This window comes from Mobula birostris, chromosome 4 (genome assembly GCF_030028105.1).
Source record: "Mobula birostris isolate sMobBir1 chromosome 4, sMobBir1.hap1, whole genome shotgun sequence".
Taxonomy (NCBI): domain Eukaryota; kingdom Metazoa; phylum Chordata; class Chondrichthyes; order Myliobatiformes; family Myliobatidae; genus Mobula; species Mobula birostris.
Genome location: NC_092373.1, coordinates 190,756,023 through 190,776,444, shown reverse-complemented (window position 1 = coordinate 190,776,444; position 20,422 = coordinate 190,756,023). Strand labels below are relative to the sequence as shown.

Genomic DNA, 20,422 nt, shown 5'->3' with positions numbered 1-20,422 from the left:
TCCCTAGGTTGGAAGTCGATCTGTGTGTGTGGATGGGAGAAAGGAAAGGGGCTTGTTTTTTCTGTTTTTACGTGTGTTGTTCTGCTGGTCATGCTTTTCTGGTGTCGGAATGTGTGGCGACACTTGTATGTCTTGATTAACACGCGATAAGTAAATGCATCTGAATCTGATTTTCCGGTAAAACGCCAGGCAAGATTTTCAATGGCCGACCTTCCCAATCACCAACCATCACAATCAACTTGCAGGTCAGGGGAGAGTCCAGAGATTCCTTGGAGTTGCAGGATAAGACAGAGAATCTCATCCTGCTGTTGGCTTCTCTTAATGGTCCAACAGATACAATCACCAAATGGCTCCTGTGCAGACAGATGGCCAAAGTTGCATGGTATGGTGACTCTGCACAGGGCAGCCTGCTGGCGTAGTGGGTAGTGCATTCGTTTTACAACACCAATGATCAGCTATCAGCGTTCAATTCACGTCACTGTGTGTAAGGAGTTTGTACGTTTTCCCCATACTGCATAGGTTTCCCCCGGGCACTCTGCTTTCCTCCTACGTTTCAAAGAAGTAAGGGTAGGGGTAGGGCATGTTTTTGATGGCACTGAAAGTATGGCAGTACTTACTGGCTGCTGCCAGCACATCTTCGGACTGTGGTGGGTCATTGAACAAAAGGACACATTTTACTGTTTGTTTCGATGATCCTGTGACAAAGCTGATCCTCTATCTTTACCTAATGTGCAAATATAAGGTGTGAATTGGGTATCAAGTTACTGTTGACAACCATTGAGACTGATGGGCTTTAAAAGTAACCCAATGTGTATCTGGAGGCAGGAGAGGTGGAGAGATGTCAGGAGGCGGTGGCTTGATCGAAACTAACAATGTAAGGAAGAGGCAACACACATCAAAGTTGCTGGTGAACGCAGCAGGCCAGGCAGCATCTCTAGGAAGAGGTGCAGTCGATGTTTCAGGCCGAGACCCTTTGTCAGGACTAACTGAAGGAAAAGTGGGTAAGAGATTTGAAAGTTGGAGGGGGAGGGGGAGACCCAAAATGATAGGAGAAGACAGGAGGGGGAGGGATGGATTTTCCTGGGAATTCTCACAGCAGCAATAGAATCTTCCATTTTTCATACTGTCGTGGCTGTGTCAATGCAAGTTTCTTAAGGGTAATGTGCCAAATGTCGCAGACCACCCCTATGACTTCTGGTAAACCTTACTCTTCTAGTGTTTAAACCCTTCCCTTTGGATTGCAATTGGAATGGGTTTATCATTGTCACATATAGATAGATATCGTGAAAAGATTGTCTTGCGTACTGAGTTCCCACTGTTGCCTGTAAGGAGTTTGTACGCTCTCCCCGTGACTGCACTATTTGCTCCAGGTGCTCCAGTTTCCTCCCACAGGCCAAAGATATACCGATTGGTGGGTAAGTTGTCCCCTAGAGTTAACTCAAACGCGAAGAATTCTGCAGATGCTGGAAATTCAAGCAACACTCATCAAAGTTGCTGGTGAATGCAGCAGGCCAGGCAGCATCCCTCCCCCTCCTGTCTTCTCCTATCATTTTGGATCTCCGCCTCCCCCTTTCAAATCTCTTACTAGCTCTTCCTTCAGTTAGTCCTGACAAACAGTCTTGGCCCGAAACGTCGACTGTACCTCTTCCTAGAGATGCTGCCTGGCCTGCTGCGTTCACCAGCAACTTTGATTTGTGTCCCTAGAATTATCTCATGGGATTGCTGGGCGACGTGGCTCGAAGGGCTGGAAGGGCCTATTTTGTGCTGTATCTCAATAAACACAACTATAACAGAGTGCAAAATACAGCCAGAGAGAAAGCGCAGTGAAGACAGACTAAAACTTGTGAGGTCAAGAATCCATCTTATTGTATGAGGGATTCATTCAATACTTCTAAGTTCTTCTTGAGCCTGATGATTTATGCTTTTGGGTGTTTGCAAGTTCTGCCCGATGGGGAGAGGGGGGAAGAAAAGTGAACATCCAGGGTGCCGGCTGCTTTACTGAGGCAAGAGTGAGAAGTGTAGAGAGAGTGGAGGGGAGGCTAGTTTCTGTGTGCCTCAGGTGATTCTTCCTGCCAAGTTGAGTTTTACCCGTCGTCAGGATTGCAGTGCTTACATCTTTATTGCTTTTGCAGATGTATCATCATGGCCGTGACCATTTGGGTCTACTCTTCGCTGATTTCCTTCCTGCCAGTGATGCAAGGATGGAATGAAATACCCGGCGTTAACTTTGATGCCGGCACAGAGTGTGTCTTTGTGACTAACTGGACATTTGCCATCGTGGCGTCTGCTTTAGCCTTCTACATTCCCTTCCTGATCATGTGCAGCATGTACTTCTTCATCTACCGGGCCTCCCGTCTAAAGGCCACCAGGATCATGTCGCAAACCCTGGACCTCCACTACCACCCCAACAGCAAACGCCCCAACAACCTGCAGCTGGAGAACAAGGCCACCCGGACAATGAGTATCATCATCTCTGTTTTTGTCTTATGCTGGCTGCCGTACTTTGTCCTGAATGTTTGGCTGGCGGTGCACAGCGCAGAGGAGACCAGTGAAGTCATCGTGCATGTCTTCAAGGTGATAACATGGCTGGGGTACTGTAACTCCACCATTAACCCCATGCTTTATGCCTTCCTCAATCGCGACTTCCAGCGGGCGCTTAAGAAGCTGCTGATCTGCCAGCGTTGGAGCTCACAAGTGGACATTGGCGAGGACATGGTCTCCATCGTGACCTTCTCAAAGACTGCCCAGGATGCGGAGTACAATACCAGGGTGACAGGAATGCCCACTGGAGGCAAGAGCAAGTCAAAGCAGTAGGAAGATTTTGGGAAGAGCAATAAGTCAAATGGCCGATTTTTGTGTTGTGACCTCTGACTGACTCTGCATCACTCTGTGTATCCCATCCTTCTGCACTAACCTGCTCATCGATTCCTTCTTGTTCCTTGCAATTCCTTCACCGCCCCGCTTCCTTGCTCTGCGAGAGTTGATCAGATGCTCTTTAACAGCAATACTTGCACAGCGCTTCAGAAACACAGAGCCCTTCTCACCCCTCGGCCTTCCCTTCCATCCACGAGCCATGGAACCAAGTTTTTGTTTGGTGCTTCTTGCACCAACGTCTCCCCTTCAAGTTTGATGTGTCTTGTGGACCTCTCTCTTTTCCTTGTTTATTTTTGCCTGTAATCTAAAAACAGCCGAGAAGATGTGGCAAGTAAAAACTTCCGACCCAAGTTAATATCCTTTGAAAATATTGTTAATGCTACTAAACTTGGTTCCAGCATCCTCTGTGTCACATATTAAACATTCTGTACTCTCACTAGAGCAGTGAAATCAAGAAGAATCTTATGGCGATTTCTACAAGACACTGCATAGCTTGTCAACTTGTCAAAATAACCTCGTGCCTGTTCCTTGTGGTGTTAAGTGTTACCTTCCCACTGGTAGATGTGACGAGAGGTATTGGCAAAGGAAGGAGCCAAATAACCAGAGCGATACTGTAAATTTAAACCACTTCCAAATACACAGAGCCTGCTGTATAACCAAGTGAAAACATTACAGGGTGCTCAGAAGGAAAAAACTCAGGAGATGCTTGGGGGAGGTGAACGAAAGCTCATTCTAAAAGGTGGCTTTTAAGGAGAATCTGCAGAACAGAGATGGGGAGCAATTTCTTTAGCCAGAGGATGGTGAACCTGCGGAATTCATTGCCACATACAGCTGAGGAGACCAAGTCACTGGGTATATTTAAAGCAGATGTTGATAAATTTCTGATTAGTGAAGGCATTAGAGGTTATACAGAGAAGAAAGGGGGATGGAGTCGAGAGGAGTAATAAATCAGCCATGATGGAATGGTGAAGCAGACTCAATGGGCCGAATGGCCTAATTCTGCTCTCTTTTTTTTTATGATCTTATGGGATGACAGAAGGGCAAGGAAGTCCAGGAAGGGGATGAACTCATGGGCTCGATAAAAATAAATTCAGGAATGATCAGGAGGGTTCAGATCTGAAGGTTGCAGGTACTTGGGGAATTATAATGTGGGAATTAGAGGTTCAGGGAGAGTGGAACCACAGAACAAGCAGAAAGCAGAATCAGAATCACAATCTTATCACTGCCAGACATCGTGAAGTTTGTTTTGTGGCACAAAATATGCTGTAAATCACAATAAAGTAGATAATATATAACAGTAGTGGTAAGCAAAAGAGAGAAAAAATACTCTGGAGTAATCGCTCCAGAGTACTCACTGGAGTTTAGAAGAATTGGTGGGGGGGGGGGGGGCCGGAAATCTCATTGAAACATCAAATACCGACAGGCCTAGATTCAGTAGACATGGAGAGGCTGTTTCCTTTAGTGGGGAAGTCTAGGCTCGGGAGGCACAGTGTCAGAATAGAAGGACGTCCTTCAGAATAAAGATGAGGAGGAAGTTCTTTAGCCAGTGGGTGGTGAGTCTGTGGAATTTATTGCCACAGAAGGCTGTGGCAGCCAAGTCATTTGATATGTTTAGAGTAGGGATTAATTAGCAAGCGTATTAAAGGTTACAGGGAGAAGGCAGGGTTGAGAGGGATAATAAGTCAGCCATGATAGAATGATGGAGCTGCTCCTATATCTTATGGTCTAAAAGAGTGAAATCTGATGGTGGAGGAAGTTGGGGATGGAAGCCTATTGCCAACTTCCCTGGCTGGTCTCACAATTATTCTCTCACACTTGGTCCACATCCCCTCCATCTAATAAAGAAAGGAGACATTAGACCTGAAACTTCCCCTACTTGTGACAGTTTTCATAAAGCAGCAAAAGGGCAGCAGTCAAATGGAGCACCACCACCCGCAGATTCCCCTCCCAGTCACACAGCAACCAAGCTCGGAATTCTGTCGCCATTCCTTCACCATCTCAGGGTCTGAATCATGGAACTGCCGACCCGTTATTATGGGACAGAAGGACTGCAACCATCATCCAGGCCATGATCTCTTCTCCCTTCTACTATTGAGCAGGAGGCAGGAGGCCTTAGATCCCACACCACCAGGTTCAAGAGCAATTATTACCTTCCAACCATCAGGTTCCTGAACCAGCATGGATAACTTCATTCACCTCAACACTGAACTGATTCCACAACCTACAGACTCACACTGAAGGACTCTTTACAACCCGTGTGCTCAGTATTATTTGTATTTGCAGTTTGTTTTCTTTTACACATTGGTTATTTGTCAGTCCTTGCCTGTTTATGTGTGGTTTTCTGTAAAATTTTGTATTTATTTTTATTTCTCTACAGACTCCATCAAGGACTCTGCAAATTCATGGTCTCAGAATTATTTATTTATCTACCTACATACCTTCCTATCTATTTATTTATATATTTGTTTATTTGTTTGTTATTTAATTTATTTTAAGTTACATGATTTGTCTTCATTTGCACATTGGCTATTTGTCAGTCTTGTTTATGAATACATTTTTTTCATGAATTCCATTGTCTTTCTTTATTTTCCTATAAGTGCCCGCAAGAAAATGAGGTAACATATACACAATTAATAACATATTTACTTTGACTTTAATTTTAACTTTGAAAAGTCAAGTCAGTTCCCACCACCGATTAGAACAGGGCACAAAGTAGTCGCATGTCCCAAAAATTGAATCGGTGAATGGGATTGGCACATCCTGCACCATCTGCCACATGCAAGAAGAGAGTCTCAAGTTTTCGAGTACAGGGAAACAGTGCAATCCAGAAAAGTGTGCGGGTCGAACTTGAAAACAGAGTGCATGATTAATGGCAGGATTCTTAGGGAGGTTAAGAGGGAGTGTGTTATGTTTGCCTTCTGGAGATTGAGTTCAAGAGCCCTGAGTGATGTTGCAGCTCTATAAAACCTCATTATGGAAAGGATGTGGAAGTGTTAGAGAGATTGCACAGGAGATTTATCAAGGTACTGCCTGGAATAGAAAACATGTCTTAGGGGCGAAGATTGAATAAGCTAGGGCTTTTCACTTTGGACCAAAGGAAGATGAGAGGTGACTTGATAGAAGTGTATAAAATTGGAAACATTGAACAAAGCAGCACAATACAGGCCCTTCAGCCCACAGGTTGTGCCAACCTTTGAACCTACTCCAAGATTAATCTAACCCTTTCCTCCCTCATAGCCTCCATTTATTTCTTTCATCCATATGCCTATCTAAAAATGTCTTAATTGTCTGCCTCTACCAGGAGTAGCACGATGGAGATATGCCTCTACCAAAGGAAGCACAAGGTGCTCCTTCCCTCCGTTAGCCTGCAGGTCACCCTTGGGCAAAGTATAGTACCTGCTAAGTCCCACTCCCCGATCAGGGTCACATGGAGCCATGGGAGCAGCTGGTGGATGGTCATATGAGGGGCTGGTACAGCTTATGCAACCACTGATGCCCGGCAGACAATCTCTGAAGAGTATTGATAATGGCTGGGGTCATCCATCTTGTAAAGACACTGCCTAGAAAAAGGCAATGGCAAACCACTTCTGTAGAAAAATTTGCCAAGAACAATCATGGTCATGGAGACTGTAAGTGCCCATGTCATCAATGGTACACAATGATGATGACACCATTACACCTGGCAGTTTATTCCCACACACCTACCACTGTATGTGCAAAAACCTGTGACTGACACCCCTCCTCTACTTTCCTTCAATCACCTTAAAAGTACACCCTCTCGCACTAGTCATTGCTGCTCTGGGAAAAAGGTGGTGGCTGTCCTCTCTAACTTTGCCTCTTATCATGCTGCACACCTCTATCAAGTAGCCTCTGATCCTTCGCTCTAAAGGGAAAGCATTAGCTTGCTCAACTTCCCCTGTCATGTTTTCTAATCCAAGCAGCATACTGGAAAAGAGGCATGAGAGGCATTCTCACATCCTCCCCACTATCAGCCCTGTCTCATCTCAACACCACCCATCTCACCTGCCAGCTCTTGCTCCATCCCTTGCCTCTGCCCTTTTACGCCAGCTATCTCCCCTCATTCTCTCCTATCCTGAAGGATCTCGATGCAAAATGCCATCTGTCCATTTCCCTTCCATAGATGCTGCCTCCAGCACTTTGTGTGTTGTTCCGGATTTCCTGCAGTCTCTTGTGTCTCCGAAGATCCATTCAAGATGGATCCCGTGTCTGCACGTTCCGGTTCATCACATCTCATCACCTCCTTATGGCTTACAAAGGGAAATCAGTTTATGCTATGAATACATATCATAACATAAACATATGATACCATAAGAGATAGGAGCAGAATTAGGCTATTCAGCCCATCGAGTTTGTTCTGCCATTCCATCATGGCTGATTTATTATCTCTCTCAACCCCATTCTCCTGCCTTCTCCCCGTAACCTTTGATGCCCTCACTAACCAAGAACCTGTCAACCTCTGCTTTAAACATATCCAATGACTTAGCCTCCACAGCCATCTGTGGCAATGAATGTCCACTGATTCACCAACTCCAGCTAAAGAAATTCCTTCTCATCTCTGTTCTAAGGGGCCATCCCTCTATTTTGAGGCTGTGCCCTCTGGTCCTCGACCTTAGAGCTCTCCAAATCTCTTTCAGCTGCCTTTGCTTAATGAGATAAGGGAAGCTTCTGCATATTTCTTCCGTGTGAATACACACCCGTGAAGGCAGAAACCGTGAGAGCTCTTCCCAGGTCTAGTCAGAGGAGACTGGGCCCCTAGTTATTCTTATTTCTCCTGTCGATGATATATACTTAATTCCTCAAACAGCTTGATGCTGCTAATTCTGTCTAAGCTATTTCACTCCCATCCACCTACCACATTTCCACTGTACTGCTGTGAAATTAAGCACTGAAATTAGTTCTTTATTTGTTGCTGCATTGTAAATCATTTATGTACTGTTTCTGATTTAAATGTGAACTGTCAGATTAAATTTATTTTGCCTTAATAATTGTATTGGCTTTTATGATAACTGCTTCAATACTGTGAGATTGCATCAGGACTTTGATATTTACTGAAACCCAATAACTTGTTCACTTGGTGGTGCTCTTGGCGATCCATCATTACGACTGATGATAGGTCTCAGCCTGAAACATTGACAGTTTATTCCCCTCCATGGACGCTGCCTGATTTGCTGCGTTCCTCCAGCATTTTATGTGTCACTCTGGACTCACAGGTAGGTTCTGGAGGGTAGCTCTGCTCTTCACTGTGTGGCATTTGAGTTTCAACACATGCTGTATTCATATAACACAGAGGGTGGCACAATAGCGTAGTGGTTAGCACAACGCTTTACAGTACAGGTGTCCCAGCTTCAATTCCCACCGCTGCCTATGTGGAGTTTGTACATTCCCAGTGTGACTGCATGGGTTTCCTCCCACAGTCCAGAGACATACTAGTTGGTAGGGTAATTGGTCATTGTAAATTGTCCCATGATTAGGCTAGGACTAAATCGGGGGATAGCCGGGTGGCGTGGGTCGTAGGGCTGTAAGGGACTATTCCACGCTGTATCTCAACAAATAAATAAATACAATAAAAACAATACAACTCTTGAAACAGGGCAACACACTCCCACTCTTGGATAAGTCTAGTTCTAATATCTATTTATTTTTAAGCATAGATATTTAAAATTACTACCTTGTGCAGCAAGGGGCAGATAAACTGACACAGATTATGAACCACATGCTCTTCCAGTTAGCATTAATGCTTAATTTCATCCTGGATATAACATGGAGCTAGAAGTTAACAGGTAATGTCCCAGGTGATATTTAGCATACACACTCAGTGGCCACATTATCCTGTACCTTACAGAGTGGCCATCGAACGTATGTTTGTGGCCTTCTGCTGCCGTAGCCCAACCACTTCAAGGTTCGATGTGTTGTGTGCTCAGAGAAGTTCTTCTGCGCACCGCTGTTGTAACACAGGGTAATTTGTACTTCCTTCCTGTCAGCTTGAACCAGGCTGGCAATTCTCCTCTGACCTCTCTCAATTACAAGGCATTTTCATCCGCAAAACTGCAGCTCGCGGGATGATTTTTGTTTTATGCATTCTGTAAGCTCTAGAGATATTGTGCGTGAAAATCCAGGGAGGTCAGCAGTTTCGAGGATATTCAAACCACTCCATCTGGCATCAGCAATCATTCCACAGTCAAACTCACATAGTTCACATTTCTTCCTCATTCTGATGTCTTGTCAGAAAAACAACTAAACTACTTAACCATGTCTGCATGCTTTTATGCATTCATTTGCTATCGCATGATTGGCTGATTAGATATTTGCATTAATAAGCAGGTGTACCTAATAAAGTGGCCATTGAGTACAGAGATGAGCTAAAGCTTTTCAGATAAAGACCTAGGTGGTGTCCGGCATATGATTTTGCATAAGCAACTCTTTGACAATGGATTGTGGTTGGAAATTAATTTTCATCTCCACCACGATTCCTGCAGAATGTTTGGGGTCAGCCTTCATTTTTATATGGTTCTCGTTCTCCTCGAGACTTTGCTGCCATGAAATGAGTATACGGAATACCAAATCCCCGTCCCCACTGACTGTCCTCATGCCTCTGAGAGGTATGATCAGAGATATTCAGAACCTCCTGAAATACATTTAAATAAGTATAGAAATCAAAAACAATACTAAATAATTCATGTATTTAAAAGCACACTTAACAGGTGGGTTAACTAAAACTAATAACATTAATTTTTAAAAAAGGGAAAAAACCAGGTCATTTAACTTTATAATGAAAGTCAGTGATGCAGTCAAATGAATGGGACCACTCCTATGAAACTAGCGGCCTTCTTATTTAATCAGCCAAGTGCCAAGTGGATTTGTCTACTCAGATGAGGAACCACCCCTGGACTCAGTAACTCAAGAGGACTGGCAGATGCTGAAAATCATTATCAACGCACACAAATTGCTGGAGGAACTCAACTGGTCAAGCAGCATCAATGGAGGGGAACAAAGAGAGTCCATGTTTTGGGTCGAGACCCTTCATCAGACTGGGAAGGAAGTGGGGCGGGCGTGGGGGAAGAAGCCGAAATAAGAAGGGGGGGAGGGGAAGGTGTACAAGCTGGCAGGTGATAGGTGAGACCAGGTGAGGGGGTAGGTGGGCTGAAGTAAGAAGCTGGGAGGTGATAGATAGATACATTATTGATCCCAAAGGAAATTACAGTGTCACAGTAGCATTACAAGTGCATAGATATACAAATGTTAGAAGAGAAAGAGCAAAAAATAAGTTACCTCAAGCAGTCTAACAGGAGGGGATCATCACTTCCCCGGGCTATAGGTTGACTCATTATAGAGCCCAATGGCCAAGGGTAAGAATGACCTCAGAGCAGTTGTTGGAGCAGTACAGTTGCCTTATTCTTTTACTGAAAGTGCTCCTCTGTTCAGCCAAAGTGGCATGCAGAGGGTGAGATCCATTCAGCAGCATTGCCAGGATTTCCAGTGTGCCCCGTTTGACTCCTATAACTGAGCCAGCCTTTCCAATCAGGTGGTGCGTGGAAGAGGCAAAGATGTAAAGAGGAAGGACTGTGATAGGAGAGGACTCTGAACCATGGAAGAAAGGGAAGGTGGAGGGTCACCAGAGGTGATGGGTCGGTGAGGAGAAGAGAAGCTGGTCCAAGTGCCTTTTAGAGGTTGCAACAGTATCTGCTGTCACCTCTGGCAGGTCATTCCAAATATTCACCATCATCTGTGTGATGGTTGGACCCATCAGATCAAACCTTCAACTGTCTTCCCTTTTCCCTGTGCCCTCTAGATTTGGAATCCCCTTCTCTGAGAAAAAGATTCTGACTCTCTGTGCACTCTAAGCCCATTATAATTTTGTAATCCTCTTTCAGGTCACCCCTCAGCCTGCAAAAATTCCAGTGAGAATAAAGCCAGCCTACTCTATCACTCCTTCTACCTACAGCCCTCCATTCCAGAGAACATCCTCGTGAATCTTTTCTGCACTCTGTCTGTGACAACCTCATCCTTTCTATAGTGTGGCCATCTGAGCAGTGTTTTGCTCAGCATCAAGGCATGGTTGTGAAAGGACAACCAGAGTTAATGTTTCTGGTTGAAAACTCTTTGGCAAAGTGGCTTCAACCCGAAACATCAACTGTTTCTCTCTCCACAGATGCTGTCTGACCTGCTGAGAGTTTCCAATGCCAGTGATCAGAAAACCAGGGCTCATTTCACACCACTGTCTGCAAGGAGGTTGTGCATTCTCCCCCCAACCGCTTGTGTTTCGTCCGAGTGCTCCGGTTTCCTCCCACGTTCCAAACTGTGGAAAGCAGGTTCACAGGTTTGGTGAGTGAGACAGAAGGCACTGACTACAAATAAGCATATTAATCTTTCACTTATCAACAGTAAATGATTCGACTAAACATCAAAGACAGAAAGGTACCTGAACCTGACTGCCACTGCCACTCAATCCCATAATGATGCACTGTGCTCAGGGGAAGCGAGCAGTGTCCTCGGGGCATTACTGATCATGTGTTAGAATGATAGGCTCCCGAAAGCACCCAACTCTCTATTAGATAGGCTCCCTCCAGTACCTCCCCATCCTATATCCTCAACAACCACGTGGCCAGAGACTCTCCAGGCTTCTGTCTGTACCTCTCCAATAGTTTGGCCAATTCCTTAGCAGAGAACTCCCTGATCCCTATTGTGTCATAGGGGCCCATTGTACCACCCCGACACATTCATGATCCTCTGCCTCCTGTCCCCACTGGGAGGAAGAAGCCACGGGCCAAATCCCCCCAGTGATGAGTATGTGACCACATGATCACTAACATGGCCTGAACTGTTTTGGGTACACAGGAGAGAGGGTGATCATTTTGAGGGACATTCCCAGGAGTCCACACTACCCTCTCTTCCTCATTTTCACCATCCAGCCAGCATAAGACCACAAGACAATAGGAGCAGAATTAAGCCATTCAGCTCACCAAGTCTGCTCCACTATTCCATCATGGCTGATCTCGGATTCCACTCAACCCCATACGCCTGCCTTCTCGTCACATCCTTTGATGCCCTGACCAATGAAGAAACAATCAACTTCCGGCTTAAAAATACCCACGGACATGGCCTCCACCGCGGTATTCCACAGATTCACTACTCTATGGCTAAAAAAATGTCCTCCTTACCTCTGTACTAAAAGGGTGCCCCTCAATTTTGAGGCTGGGCCCTCTAGTTCTGGATACACACACTATAAGAAACATCCTCTCCACATCCACCTCATCAAGTCCTTTCATCATTCCGTAGGTTTCAATGAGCCCCCCGCGCCCCCCCCATGCATTCTTCTACATTCCAGTGAGTACAGGCCCAAAGCTGCCGAACACTCCTCATATATTAACCCCTTCATTCCTGGAATTATCCTTGTGTACCTCCTCTGGACTCCCTACAACGACAATAAATCCTTTCTGAGATATGGGGCCCAAAGCTGTTGACAATAATCCAAGTGTGCCTGGCTAGTCCTTATAAAGGCTCAGCATTATCTCTTTGCTTTTATATTCTACTCCCCTTGAAATATATGCCAACATTGCATTTGCCTTCTTTACCACAGACCCAACCTGTAAATTTACCTCTGGTAGTCTTGCATGGGGACTCGTAAGTCCCTCTGCACCTCTGATGTTTAAATAACATTCTGCACTATTATTCCTTTTACCAAAATGTATTATCATACATTTCCCAACACTGTATTCCATCTGCCAAATATTTTGCCCATTCTTCCAATTTGTCCAAGTCCTGCTGCAATCACATTGCTTCCTCAGCACTACCTACCCCTCTGCCTATCTTCGTATCATCCTCAGTTCTATCATACTGGTTCCCATTCCCCACCATGTTAGTTTAAACCACTCCCAACAGCTCTAGTAAACCTGTCCTTGGATTCAAGTACAACCCGTCCCTTTTGTATAGGTCCCACCTGCCCTAGAAAATGTTCCAGTTATCCAAAAATCTGAATCCCTGCCCCCTGCTCCAATCCTTCAGCCATGCATTTATCCACCTCATTCTATTCCTATCCTCACTGTCTCAATGCACAGGTAGCAATCCCTAGATTACTACCTTTGAGGTTCTGCTTCTCAACTTCCTTCATAACTCCCTGTATTCCTTTTTCAGGACCTCTTCCCTTTTCCATCTATGTCAGTAATACCAATATGTACTACAGCTTCCAGTGGTACATCCCAAGACCCATCCATGCAGTGGGATCCTCGCCCCACCGCATCAAGGCTCAGACCTTAACTGCTGGACAGCCTCTAATTGCTGTACCTTGATTAACCAACAAGCTGTCACCATATTCCTAGCTCTGTGGCCTGGTTCTGGACCAGCCACAAAACTTCTCCCATGGTGGAACAGTGCTGATTTAGCTCTTCCACCTCATTCTTAAGGCCCGCGATTATCTTCTGCTGGTGCCTTATGATGGCTGCAAACAGCCAGAAAGCTTCCTTTCTCCTGGGAAATCCTAACGTGTTAAGAATGGACATGATGTGGTGTCCAGTTTCAACCCTGGGGAAATCTAATTGCTCTGACAAATCTATAGGCATCCCATCACACTTCAGTAGGTTGGTGAGACTCCCAAATCCCCCACTGTCGTCAGTCCACCCTGGGGATTGGCTTCGCTCATATGGGGTGGGGGATGCTCTTTCTTAAATAACCTTCTAAATATATTCACCTTGCTCTCACATGGCCAAACCCTGCTCGCAGCACCAAAAGTAATGGGGAAGCAGGTCCACAGATCTCACTGACTACAAATAAGCATATTAATCATTTATTTACAAACAGTAAAAGATTTGACCAAGCATCTAAGTCTCACCCCCCCACACCAAGTTACACAAACTACAAAACTAAATTTTCAAGAAACAGGTACTTCGCTAAGAGTATGTCTGTAGAGTACGTTCCCAATGACTCTTCAGCACTGGTCCCAACCTCTATGTGAAGAGCCCCTGGAGACAAAAGCCTCCCAGACATGCTATTCTTATACCCCTGAGTTGCCGGAAGCTGGACACTGGTGCCGTGGCACGCAAGGCAACCAATGGGAAAGAGCTACTCCATACTTCAAACGGGCCAATCGATGACTGGCGCGATGGAAGCAGCATTCGACAGACAAGTAAACAAACCCCCACATTACATTGTATGTATTTGTTTCGTAGGTTGTGGGCACACTATGGTGGTGCTGGAAGTGTGGTTCTCAGCACATGTTTAGTCTGTGTTGGTCGTTGATTCAAATGATGCATTTCACTGTATGTCTCAATGTGCGCCTGACGAATAAAGTTACTGTCGACTGTTTATTCCGCTGCCTGATATGCTGCGTTACCCTGGATCCACTGGGAGGTTCACGGGAGTGTAGCTCTGCTCTTCAAAGTGTGGCATTTGAGCTTCAAAACATATTGTACTCATAGAACACGTAACAATACAAGATTGGATAAGAGCCTTCAGCCCACGATGTCTGTGTCAAACATGATTTGAGTGAGGAATTTCAAGTTCCTGATTGTCAACATCTCTAAGGAACTATCCAGGACCCAAGATATCAATACGGTTACAAAGAAGGCACAACAGTGGCTAGATTTCATTAGGAGTTTGAGGAGGTTTGGCAAGTTACCAAAGACACTTTCTACAGATGTACTGTGGAGAGCATTCTAACTGACTGCAACACCGTCTGGTATGGGTGTAGGGGTTCTACACCGTCTGGTATGGGGGTAGGGGTTCTACACCGTCTGGTATGGGGGTAGGGATACTACACTGTCTGGTATGGGGAGAGGGGTACTACACTGTCTGGTATGAGGGTAGGGGTTCTACACTGTCCGGTATGGGGGTAGGGGTACTACACTGTGTGGTATGGGGAGAGGGGTTCTACACCATCTGGTATGGGGAGAGGGGTTCTACACCATCTGGTATGGGGGGAGGGGTTCTACACCGTCTGGTATGGGGGGAGGGGTACTGCACTGTGTGGTATGGGGGTAGGGGTACTACACCGTCTGTTATGGGGGGAGGGGTACTACACAGTTTCGAAAGAAGCTGCAGAAAGTTGCAGACCCAGGCAGCTCCATCAGGGGCACGAGCCTCCCCAGCATCCAGGACACTTCAAGGAGCGATGCCTCTAAAAGGTGGCATCCATCATTAAGGACCCCATCACCTGGGACATGCCCTATTCTCATTGCTACCAATGAGGGAGGTTCAGAAGCCTAACACACTCAACAATCAGGAACAGCTACTTCCCCTCTGCCGTCAGATTTCCGAATGGACAATGAACCCATGAACGCTCCCTCACTACTTCTTTTGCACTACTTAGTTAACTATTTTATTTATATATCACTGTAATTCACAGTTTTTATTATTATGTAATGTACTGCTGCCAGGTAACAACATATTTCACAACATTTGCCCATGATATTAAACCCAATTTTGATGCCAAATTAAATTAGATCTTGTCTGCCTGCACATGATACATATCTCTCCATTCTCTGAATATTCATGTGTCAGTCTTACAACACTGCCTTATCGGTTTCTGCCACTACACCCCCCACCCACCCCGCCCCCACCCCCCGGCTCTCCAGGCACCTGCTTTCCATCTAAAACTTTATTCTTTATACTTTATACTTTATTGTCGCCAAACAATTGATACTAGAACGTACAATCATCACAGCGATATTTGATTCTGCGCTTCCCGCTCCCTGGAGTACAAATCGATAGTAAATATTGAAAATTTAAATGATAAATCATAAATAGAAAATAGAAAAATGGAAAGTTAGGTAGTGTAAAAAAAAAACAAGATGCAGGTCTGGATATTTGGAGGGTACAGCCCAGATCCGGGTCAGGATCCGTTCAGCAGTCTTATCACAGTTGGAAAGAAGCTGTTCCCAAATCTGGCCGTACGAGTTTTCAAGCTCCTGAGCCTTCTCCTGGAGGGAAGAGGGACAAAAAGTGTGTTGGCTGGGTGGGTCGTGTCCTTGATTATCCTGGCAGCACTGCTCCAACAGTGTGTGGTGTAAAGTGAGTCCAAGGACAGAAGATTGGTTTGTGTGATGTGCTGCGCCGTGTTCACGATCTTCTGCAGCTTCTTCCGGTCTTGGACAGGACAACTTCCATACCAGGTTGTGATGCACCCTAGAAGAATGCTTTCTACGGTGCATCTATAAAAATTAGTGAGGGTTTTAGGGGATAGGCTAAATTTCTTCAGTTTTCTCAGGAAGTAAAGGCGCTGGTGGGCCTTCTTGGCAGTGAACTCTGCTTGGTTGGACCAAGTCAGGTCATTTGTGATATTGACCCCGAGGAACTTAAAGCTTTTAACCTGTTCCACTTGCGCACCACCGATGTAAATTGGGTCGTGCGGTCCAACTTACCTGCACATCTCCTTTAATGTTCCACCTCTCACTTTAAATGCATCTCTCCCAGTACTTGACATTTCTACCTGGGAAACAGATTATCCCGACACTGCCCATGCCTCTCATTATATTATAAATTTCTATCAAGTCTCCGCTCAGCCTCCGACAATCCAGAGAAAGCAACCGAGGTTTGTCCAACCTCTGCTTATAGCTGATACCCTCGAATACAGGCAGCATCTTGGTTAATTTCTTTTGCAGCCATTCCAAAGCTTCCTCATCCTTCCTGTAATTGGGTGACCAGAAATGTGCACAACATTCCGAATGCCAAAAAAAAACAGAATAAGAAGCGAGCTGATATCATCAATCAGGAAGCGGCAGCTGGAGTGTCTGGGACAAGTACTGAGGAAAGAGAAGCTCGAATATCTTGCAGTGACGGGAAAGACTGATGGAAGAAAAGGTCACGGTCGACAGCACATGACATTCATGAGTTAGATCGAGGGATATACAGGCAAAAGTTTTGAAGAGCTTATTAGAACTTCTCAGACTGAAGACAGATGGAAGACCATGATCGCCCACATCATCCAACACGACACATAAGAAAATTTTGTAGACTCCAAATATGGCCTAACCAAAGATTATACTCCCGTACACATCCTGACAGGATACTAACTTCAGCTAGTGTCAACATAATCAGTGATGGAGGTGGAAATTATTTTTACTTTTAGACTCCAAAATAAGATGAGCTAAATAGTTCTCTCCAAATCATGAGTGCGAGTCTGATTGCACTTGGGAAGCCGGTGGCCCTTTGTCTGTGAGCCTACGAGTCTACTGGAGGCTGGAGGCCTATCCTGGGGTTAGAGGACTGTCTGTGTGGGTGGGAGCGAGGGAGGGAGGGAAGAAGGGGGCCCGTTTTGCTGCTTGATGTGTTCTAGTTTGTTGTGTTCTGTGTTGTTCTGCTGAACATTGTGGGCATGTCACACTGGCAATGCTTGCGGGCTGCCCCCAGCACATCCTTAGGTTATGTTGGTTGTTAACATAAACAGTGTATTTCCTTGTACATTTCAATGTACATGTGATAAATAAATGAATCTGAATCGGAATGGCGCCCTCAGTACCTGTCACATTAGCTCGCCCAATTTACACTCACTACCTCCACGTCCACCTTGTCTGACCTACCTGAGACTTCAGAACCACCTTTGTGGATGCCACTTAACTGTTCTCTGCAAAAATCCTAGCAGCCTATTCAGTTCAAGGAGAAATTTGGGATGAGCAGTAAATGCTAATTAATCCATGAGTTCCCCATACCATGACCAAGTATAGTGTTCCCACCTCCCGCAGGTGTCCCTCCTCCTTTCCTTTCTCCCACGGTCCACTCTCCTCTCCAATCAGGCTCCTTCTTCTTCATCCCTTTACCTCTTCCACCTATCACCTCCCAGCTTCCTACTTCATCACCCCCTCCCTCACTCACCTACCTTCCCCCTCACCTGGCTTCACCTACCACCTGCCAGCTTGAGCTCCTTCCCTTTCCCCCTCCTCCTTATTCTGGCTTCTGCCCCCTTCTTTTTCCCGTCCTGATGAAAATCCTCGGCCTGAAATGTCAGTGCTGCTTGACCTGCTGATTTGCTCAAACATTTTGTGTGTATGTGTGTGTGTGTGTGTGTGTGTGTGTGTGTGTGTATATGTGTGTGTGTGTGTGTGTGTGTGTGTGTGTGTGTGTCTGTGTGTGGCAGAATCTCTTGTGTCCATGATCAAGTGGTTAAAGAAAATACATCTACTGATCTTTGTTTATCTTTTTGAGACGTCCCATCAATTACCCCCATCCAAGTTATTTCAGAGCATTGAACAAACTACAGTCAAAAGGCAATCAGAGTTATAAGGAAATATAGAAACATAGAAAACCTACAGCACAATACAGGCCCTTCGGCCCACAAAGCTGTGCCGAGCATGTCCTTACCTTAGAACTACCTAGGCTTACCCATAGCCCTCTATTTTTCTAAGCTCCATGTATCCATCCAGGAGTCTCTTAAAAGACCCTATCGTTTCCACTTCCACCACCGCCACCGGCAGCCACTCATCACTCTCAGCGTAAAAAACTTACTCCTGACATCTCCTCTATACCTGCTTCCAAGCACCTTAAAAATATGTCTTCTCATGCTAGCCTTTTCAGCCCTGGGAAAAAGCCTCTGACTATCCATACGATCAATGCATTGAATAGATTGAATAGATTAGGTCTTTATTCCTTAGAACGTAGAAGATTGAGAGGAGATTTTATAGAGGTATACAAAATTATGAGGCGTATAGATAGGGTAAATGCACCCAGGCTTTTTCCACTGAGGTAGGGTGGGACTACAACCAGGTGTTAAGGGTGAAAAGTGAAATGTTTAAGGGGAACATGAGGAGAAACTTTCTTCACTCTTCCTTCACTGGTCTTGGGGGTGTGGAATGAGCTGCCAGCATGAGTGGTGCATGTGAGCTCATTTTCAACATTTAAGGGAAGTTTGGCTGGGTACATGGCTGGTAGGGGTATGGAGGACCATGGTCCCTGTGGAAGTTGATGGGAGCATGCTGAAGTATTTGCGTGAGTGCATGTGTTTAACGTGATCCTTCACTGCAGTCATTTTTAAATTCCTGCACACATCTCTCGACAAATGAAGCTCTCAAGAATAATTAACACATATTTAGCACCACTGATGAACTCCCCCGGGAGAATTTAGTCTCTTTAATCACTGGATCGTGGTATGCAGACCCACCTATCTAATCGGGAAATACTTTACAGAAATAGATTTATAGATTTGGGGTGCCTATGAGAACAAAATGGATGCTACAATTTAACAACAGTTCAGTCTTCAAACAGAATAATTACTGACACTGTTGCCTCTTCGACTGTTTAGCTCACTTCGTCTTAGAGCCAAGGGAAGAAATTTTAATTTCCAGCTGTCAGCTCAGTTACTTGAGCTAATTAAAAACATGGTGTGGAAAGTAAAGCAAGCTGAAGCCCTTTGGGAAGTCATTATACTCTGCTGCTGGGATCTGTGTAAAAGAGTATTGTGCAGCGTGCTTACTGATGCTGTTACAGATTGAGTTCAGCCGTGAAATTGACTTTTGAGAACAGCGTCATAATAATGAACTCAAAATTAAAATGCATGGCTGCATTTAAGGAGACAGAGGATAAGTACTGTACATGAGAGAGTAAGGAAGAGAAAGATGTGTTGATGGAGGTGTGTGAAGAGGGATGGGATGAACCCTATCCCAAGTTCAATTCCCACTGGTGTCTGTAAGGAGTTTGTACACTCACCCTATGACCATGTGGGTTTCCTCTGGGTGTTTCAGTTCCCTCCCACATTCCAAAGACATACAAATTAGTAGGTTAATTGGGCAGTGCAGGTTCGTTGGGCCAGAAAGTTCAAATGTTCATTTATTATCAAAGTATGTTGCAGCATACAACTGTGAGATTCGCCTTTTCCAGTTAGCAATGCAGCTAAGAAAACCATAGAAGTAATTCAAAGAAAAACATCAAACCCACTTCACCCGCCGCACAAAAAAGAGCAGCAACATGATCACCAACCCCTCCCACATGAAAAAAGGGCCTGTTACCATGTTGTATCCCTCTCTAAATAAAAACTTCAGTCAAGCTGAGTAGCCTGTGCCCATGCTGAAAATTCAAATGAGGAATCTCAGTGCTTTAAATGCAGACACACGAAATTGCAGATACTGGAACCTGGAACAACAAACAATCTACTGGACCACACTTGGAATGTTGCTTTTAGTTCTGGTCACCTCATTATAGGAAGGATGTGGAAGGTGTAGAGGAGATTCACAAGTATGCTGCCTGGATTAGAGAGCACGTCTTATGAGGAAGGGATGAGCGAGCGAGGGCTTTTCTCTTTGGAGTGAAGGAGGGTGAGAGGTGACTTGATAGAGGTGTAAAAGGTGATAAGTGTGGTAGATAGAGGAGAAAGCCAGCACCTTTTTCCAGGGCAGAAGTGACTAATACAAGGGGCTCATACAGTACAAAATGCTGGAGGAACTCAGCAAGTCAGAGAGCGTCTATGGAGAAGATGAACAGTCGACATTTAGAATCGTGACCCTTCCTTGGGACTGGAAAGGAAGGGGGAAGACACCAGAAATTTTAAGGTGTTTGGAGAAGTGTGTAATGGGGATGTCAGAGGTAAGTTTTTTACACAGAGAGTGGT

General features: G+C 45.1%; 1 protein-coding gene across 1 annotated transcript in view; it reads left to right on the top strand.

The window, feature by feature from the left end:
* The window catches only part of LOC140197093 (histamine H2 receptor-like), a 46,206-nt gene extending 43,392 nt beyond the window's left edge, over positions 1–2,814 (top strand). Inside the window, exon 4 of the mRNA XM_072257008.1 lies at positions 2,133–2,814. Within this exon, the coding sequence (XP_072113109.1) occupies positions 2,133–2,814 (682 nt within the window). The remainder of the gene's footprint in view (positions 1–2,132) is intronic.
* The last annotated feature ends 17,608 nt before the right edge of the window (positions 2,815–20,422 follow it).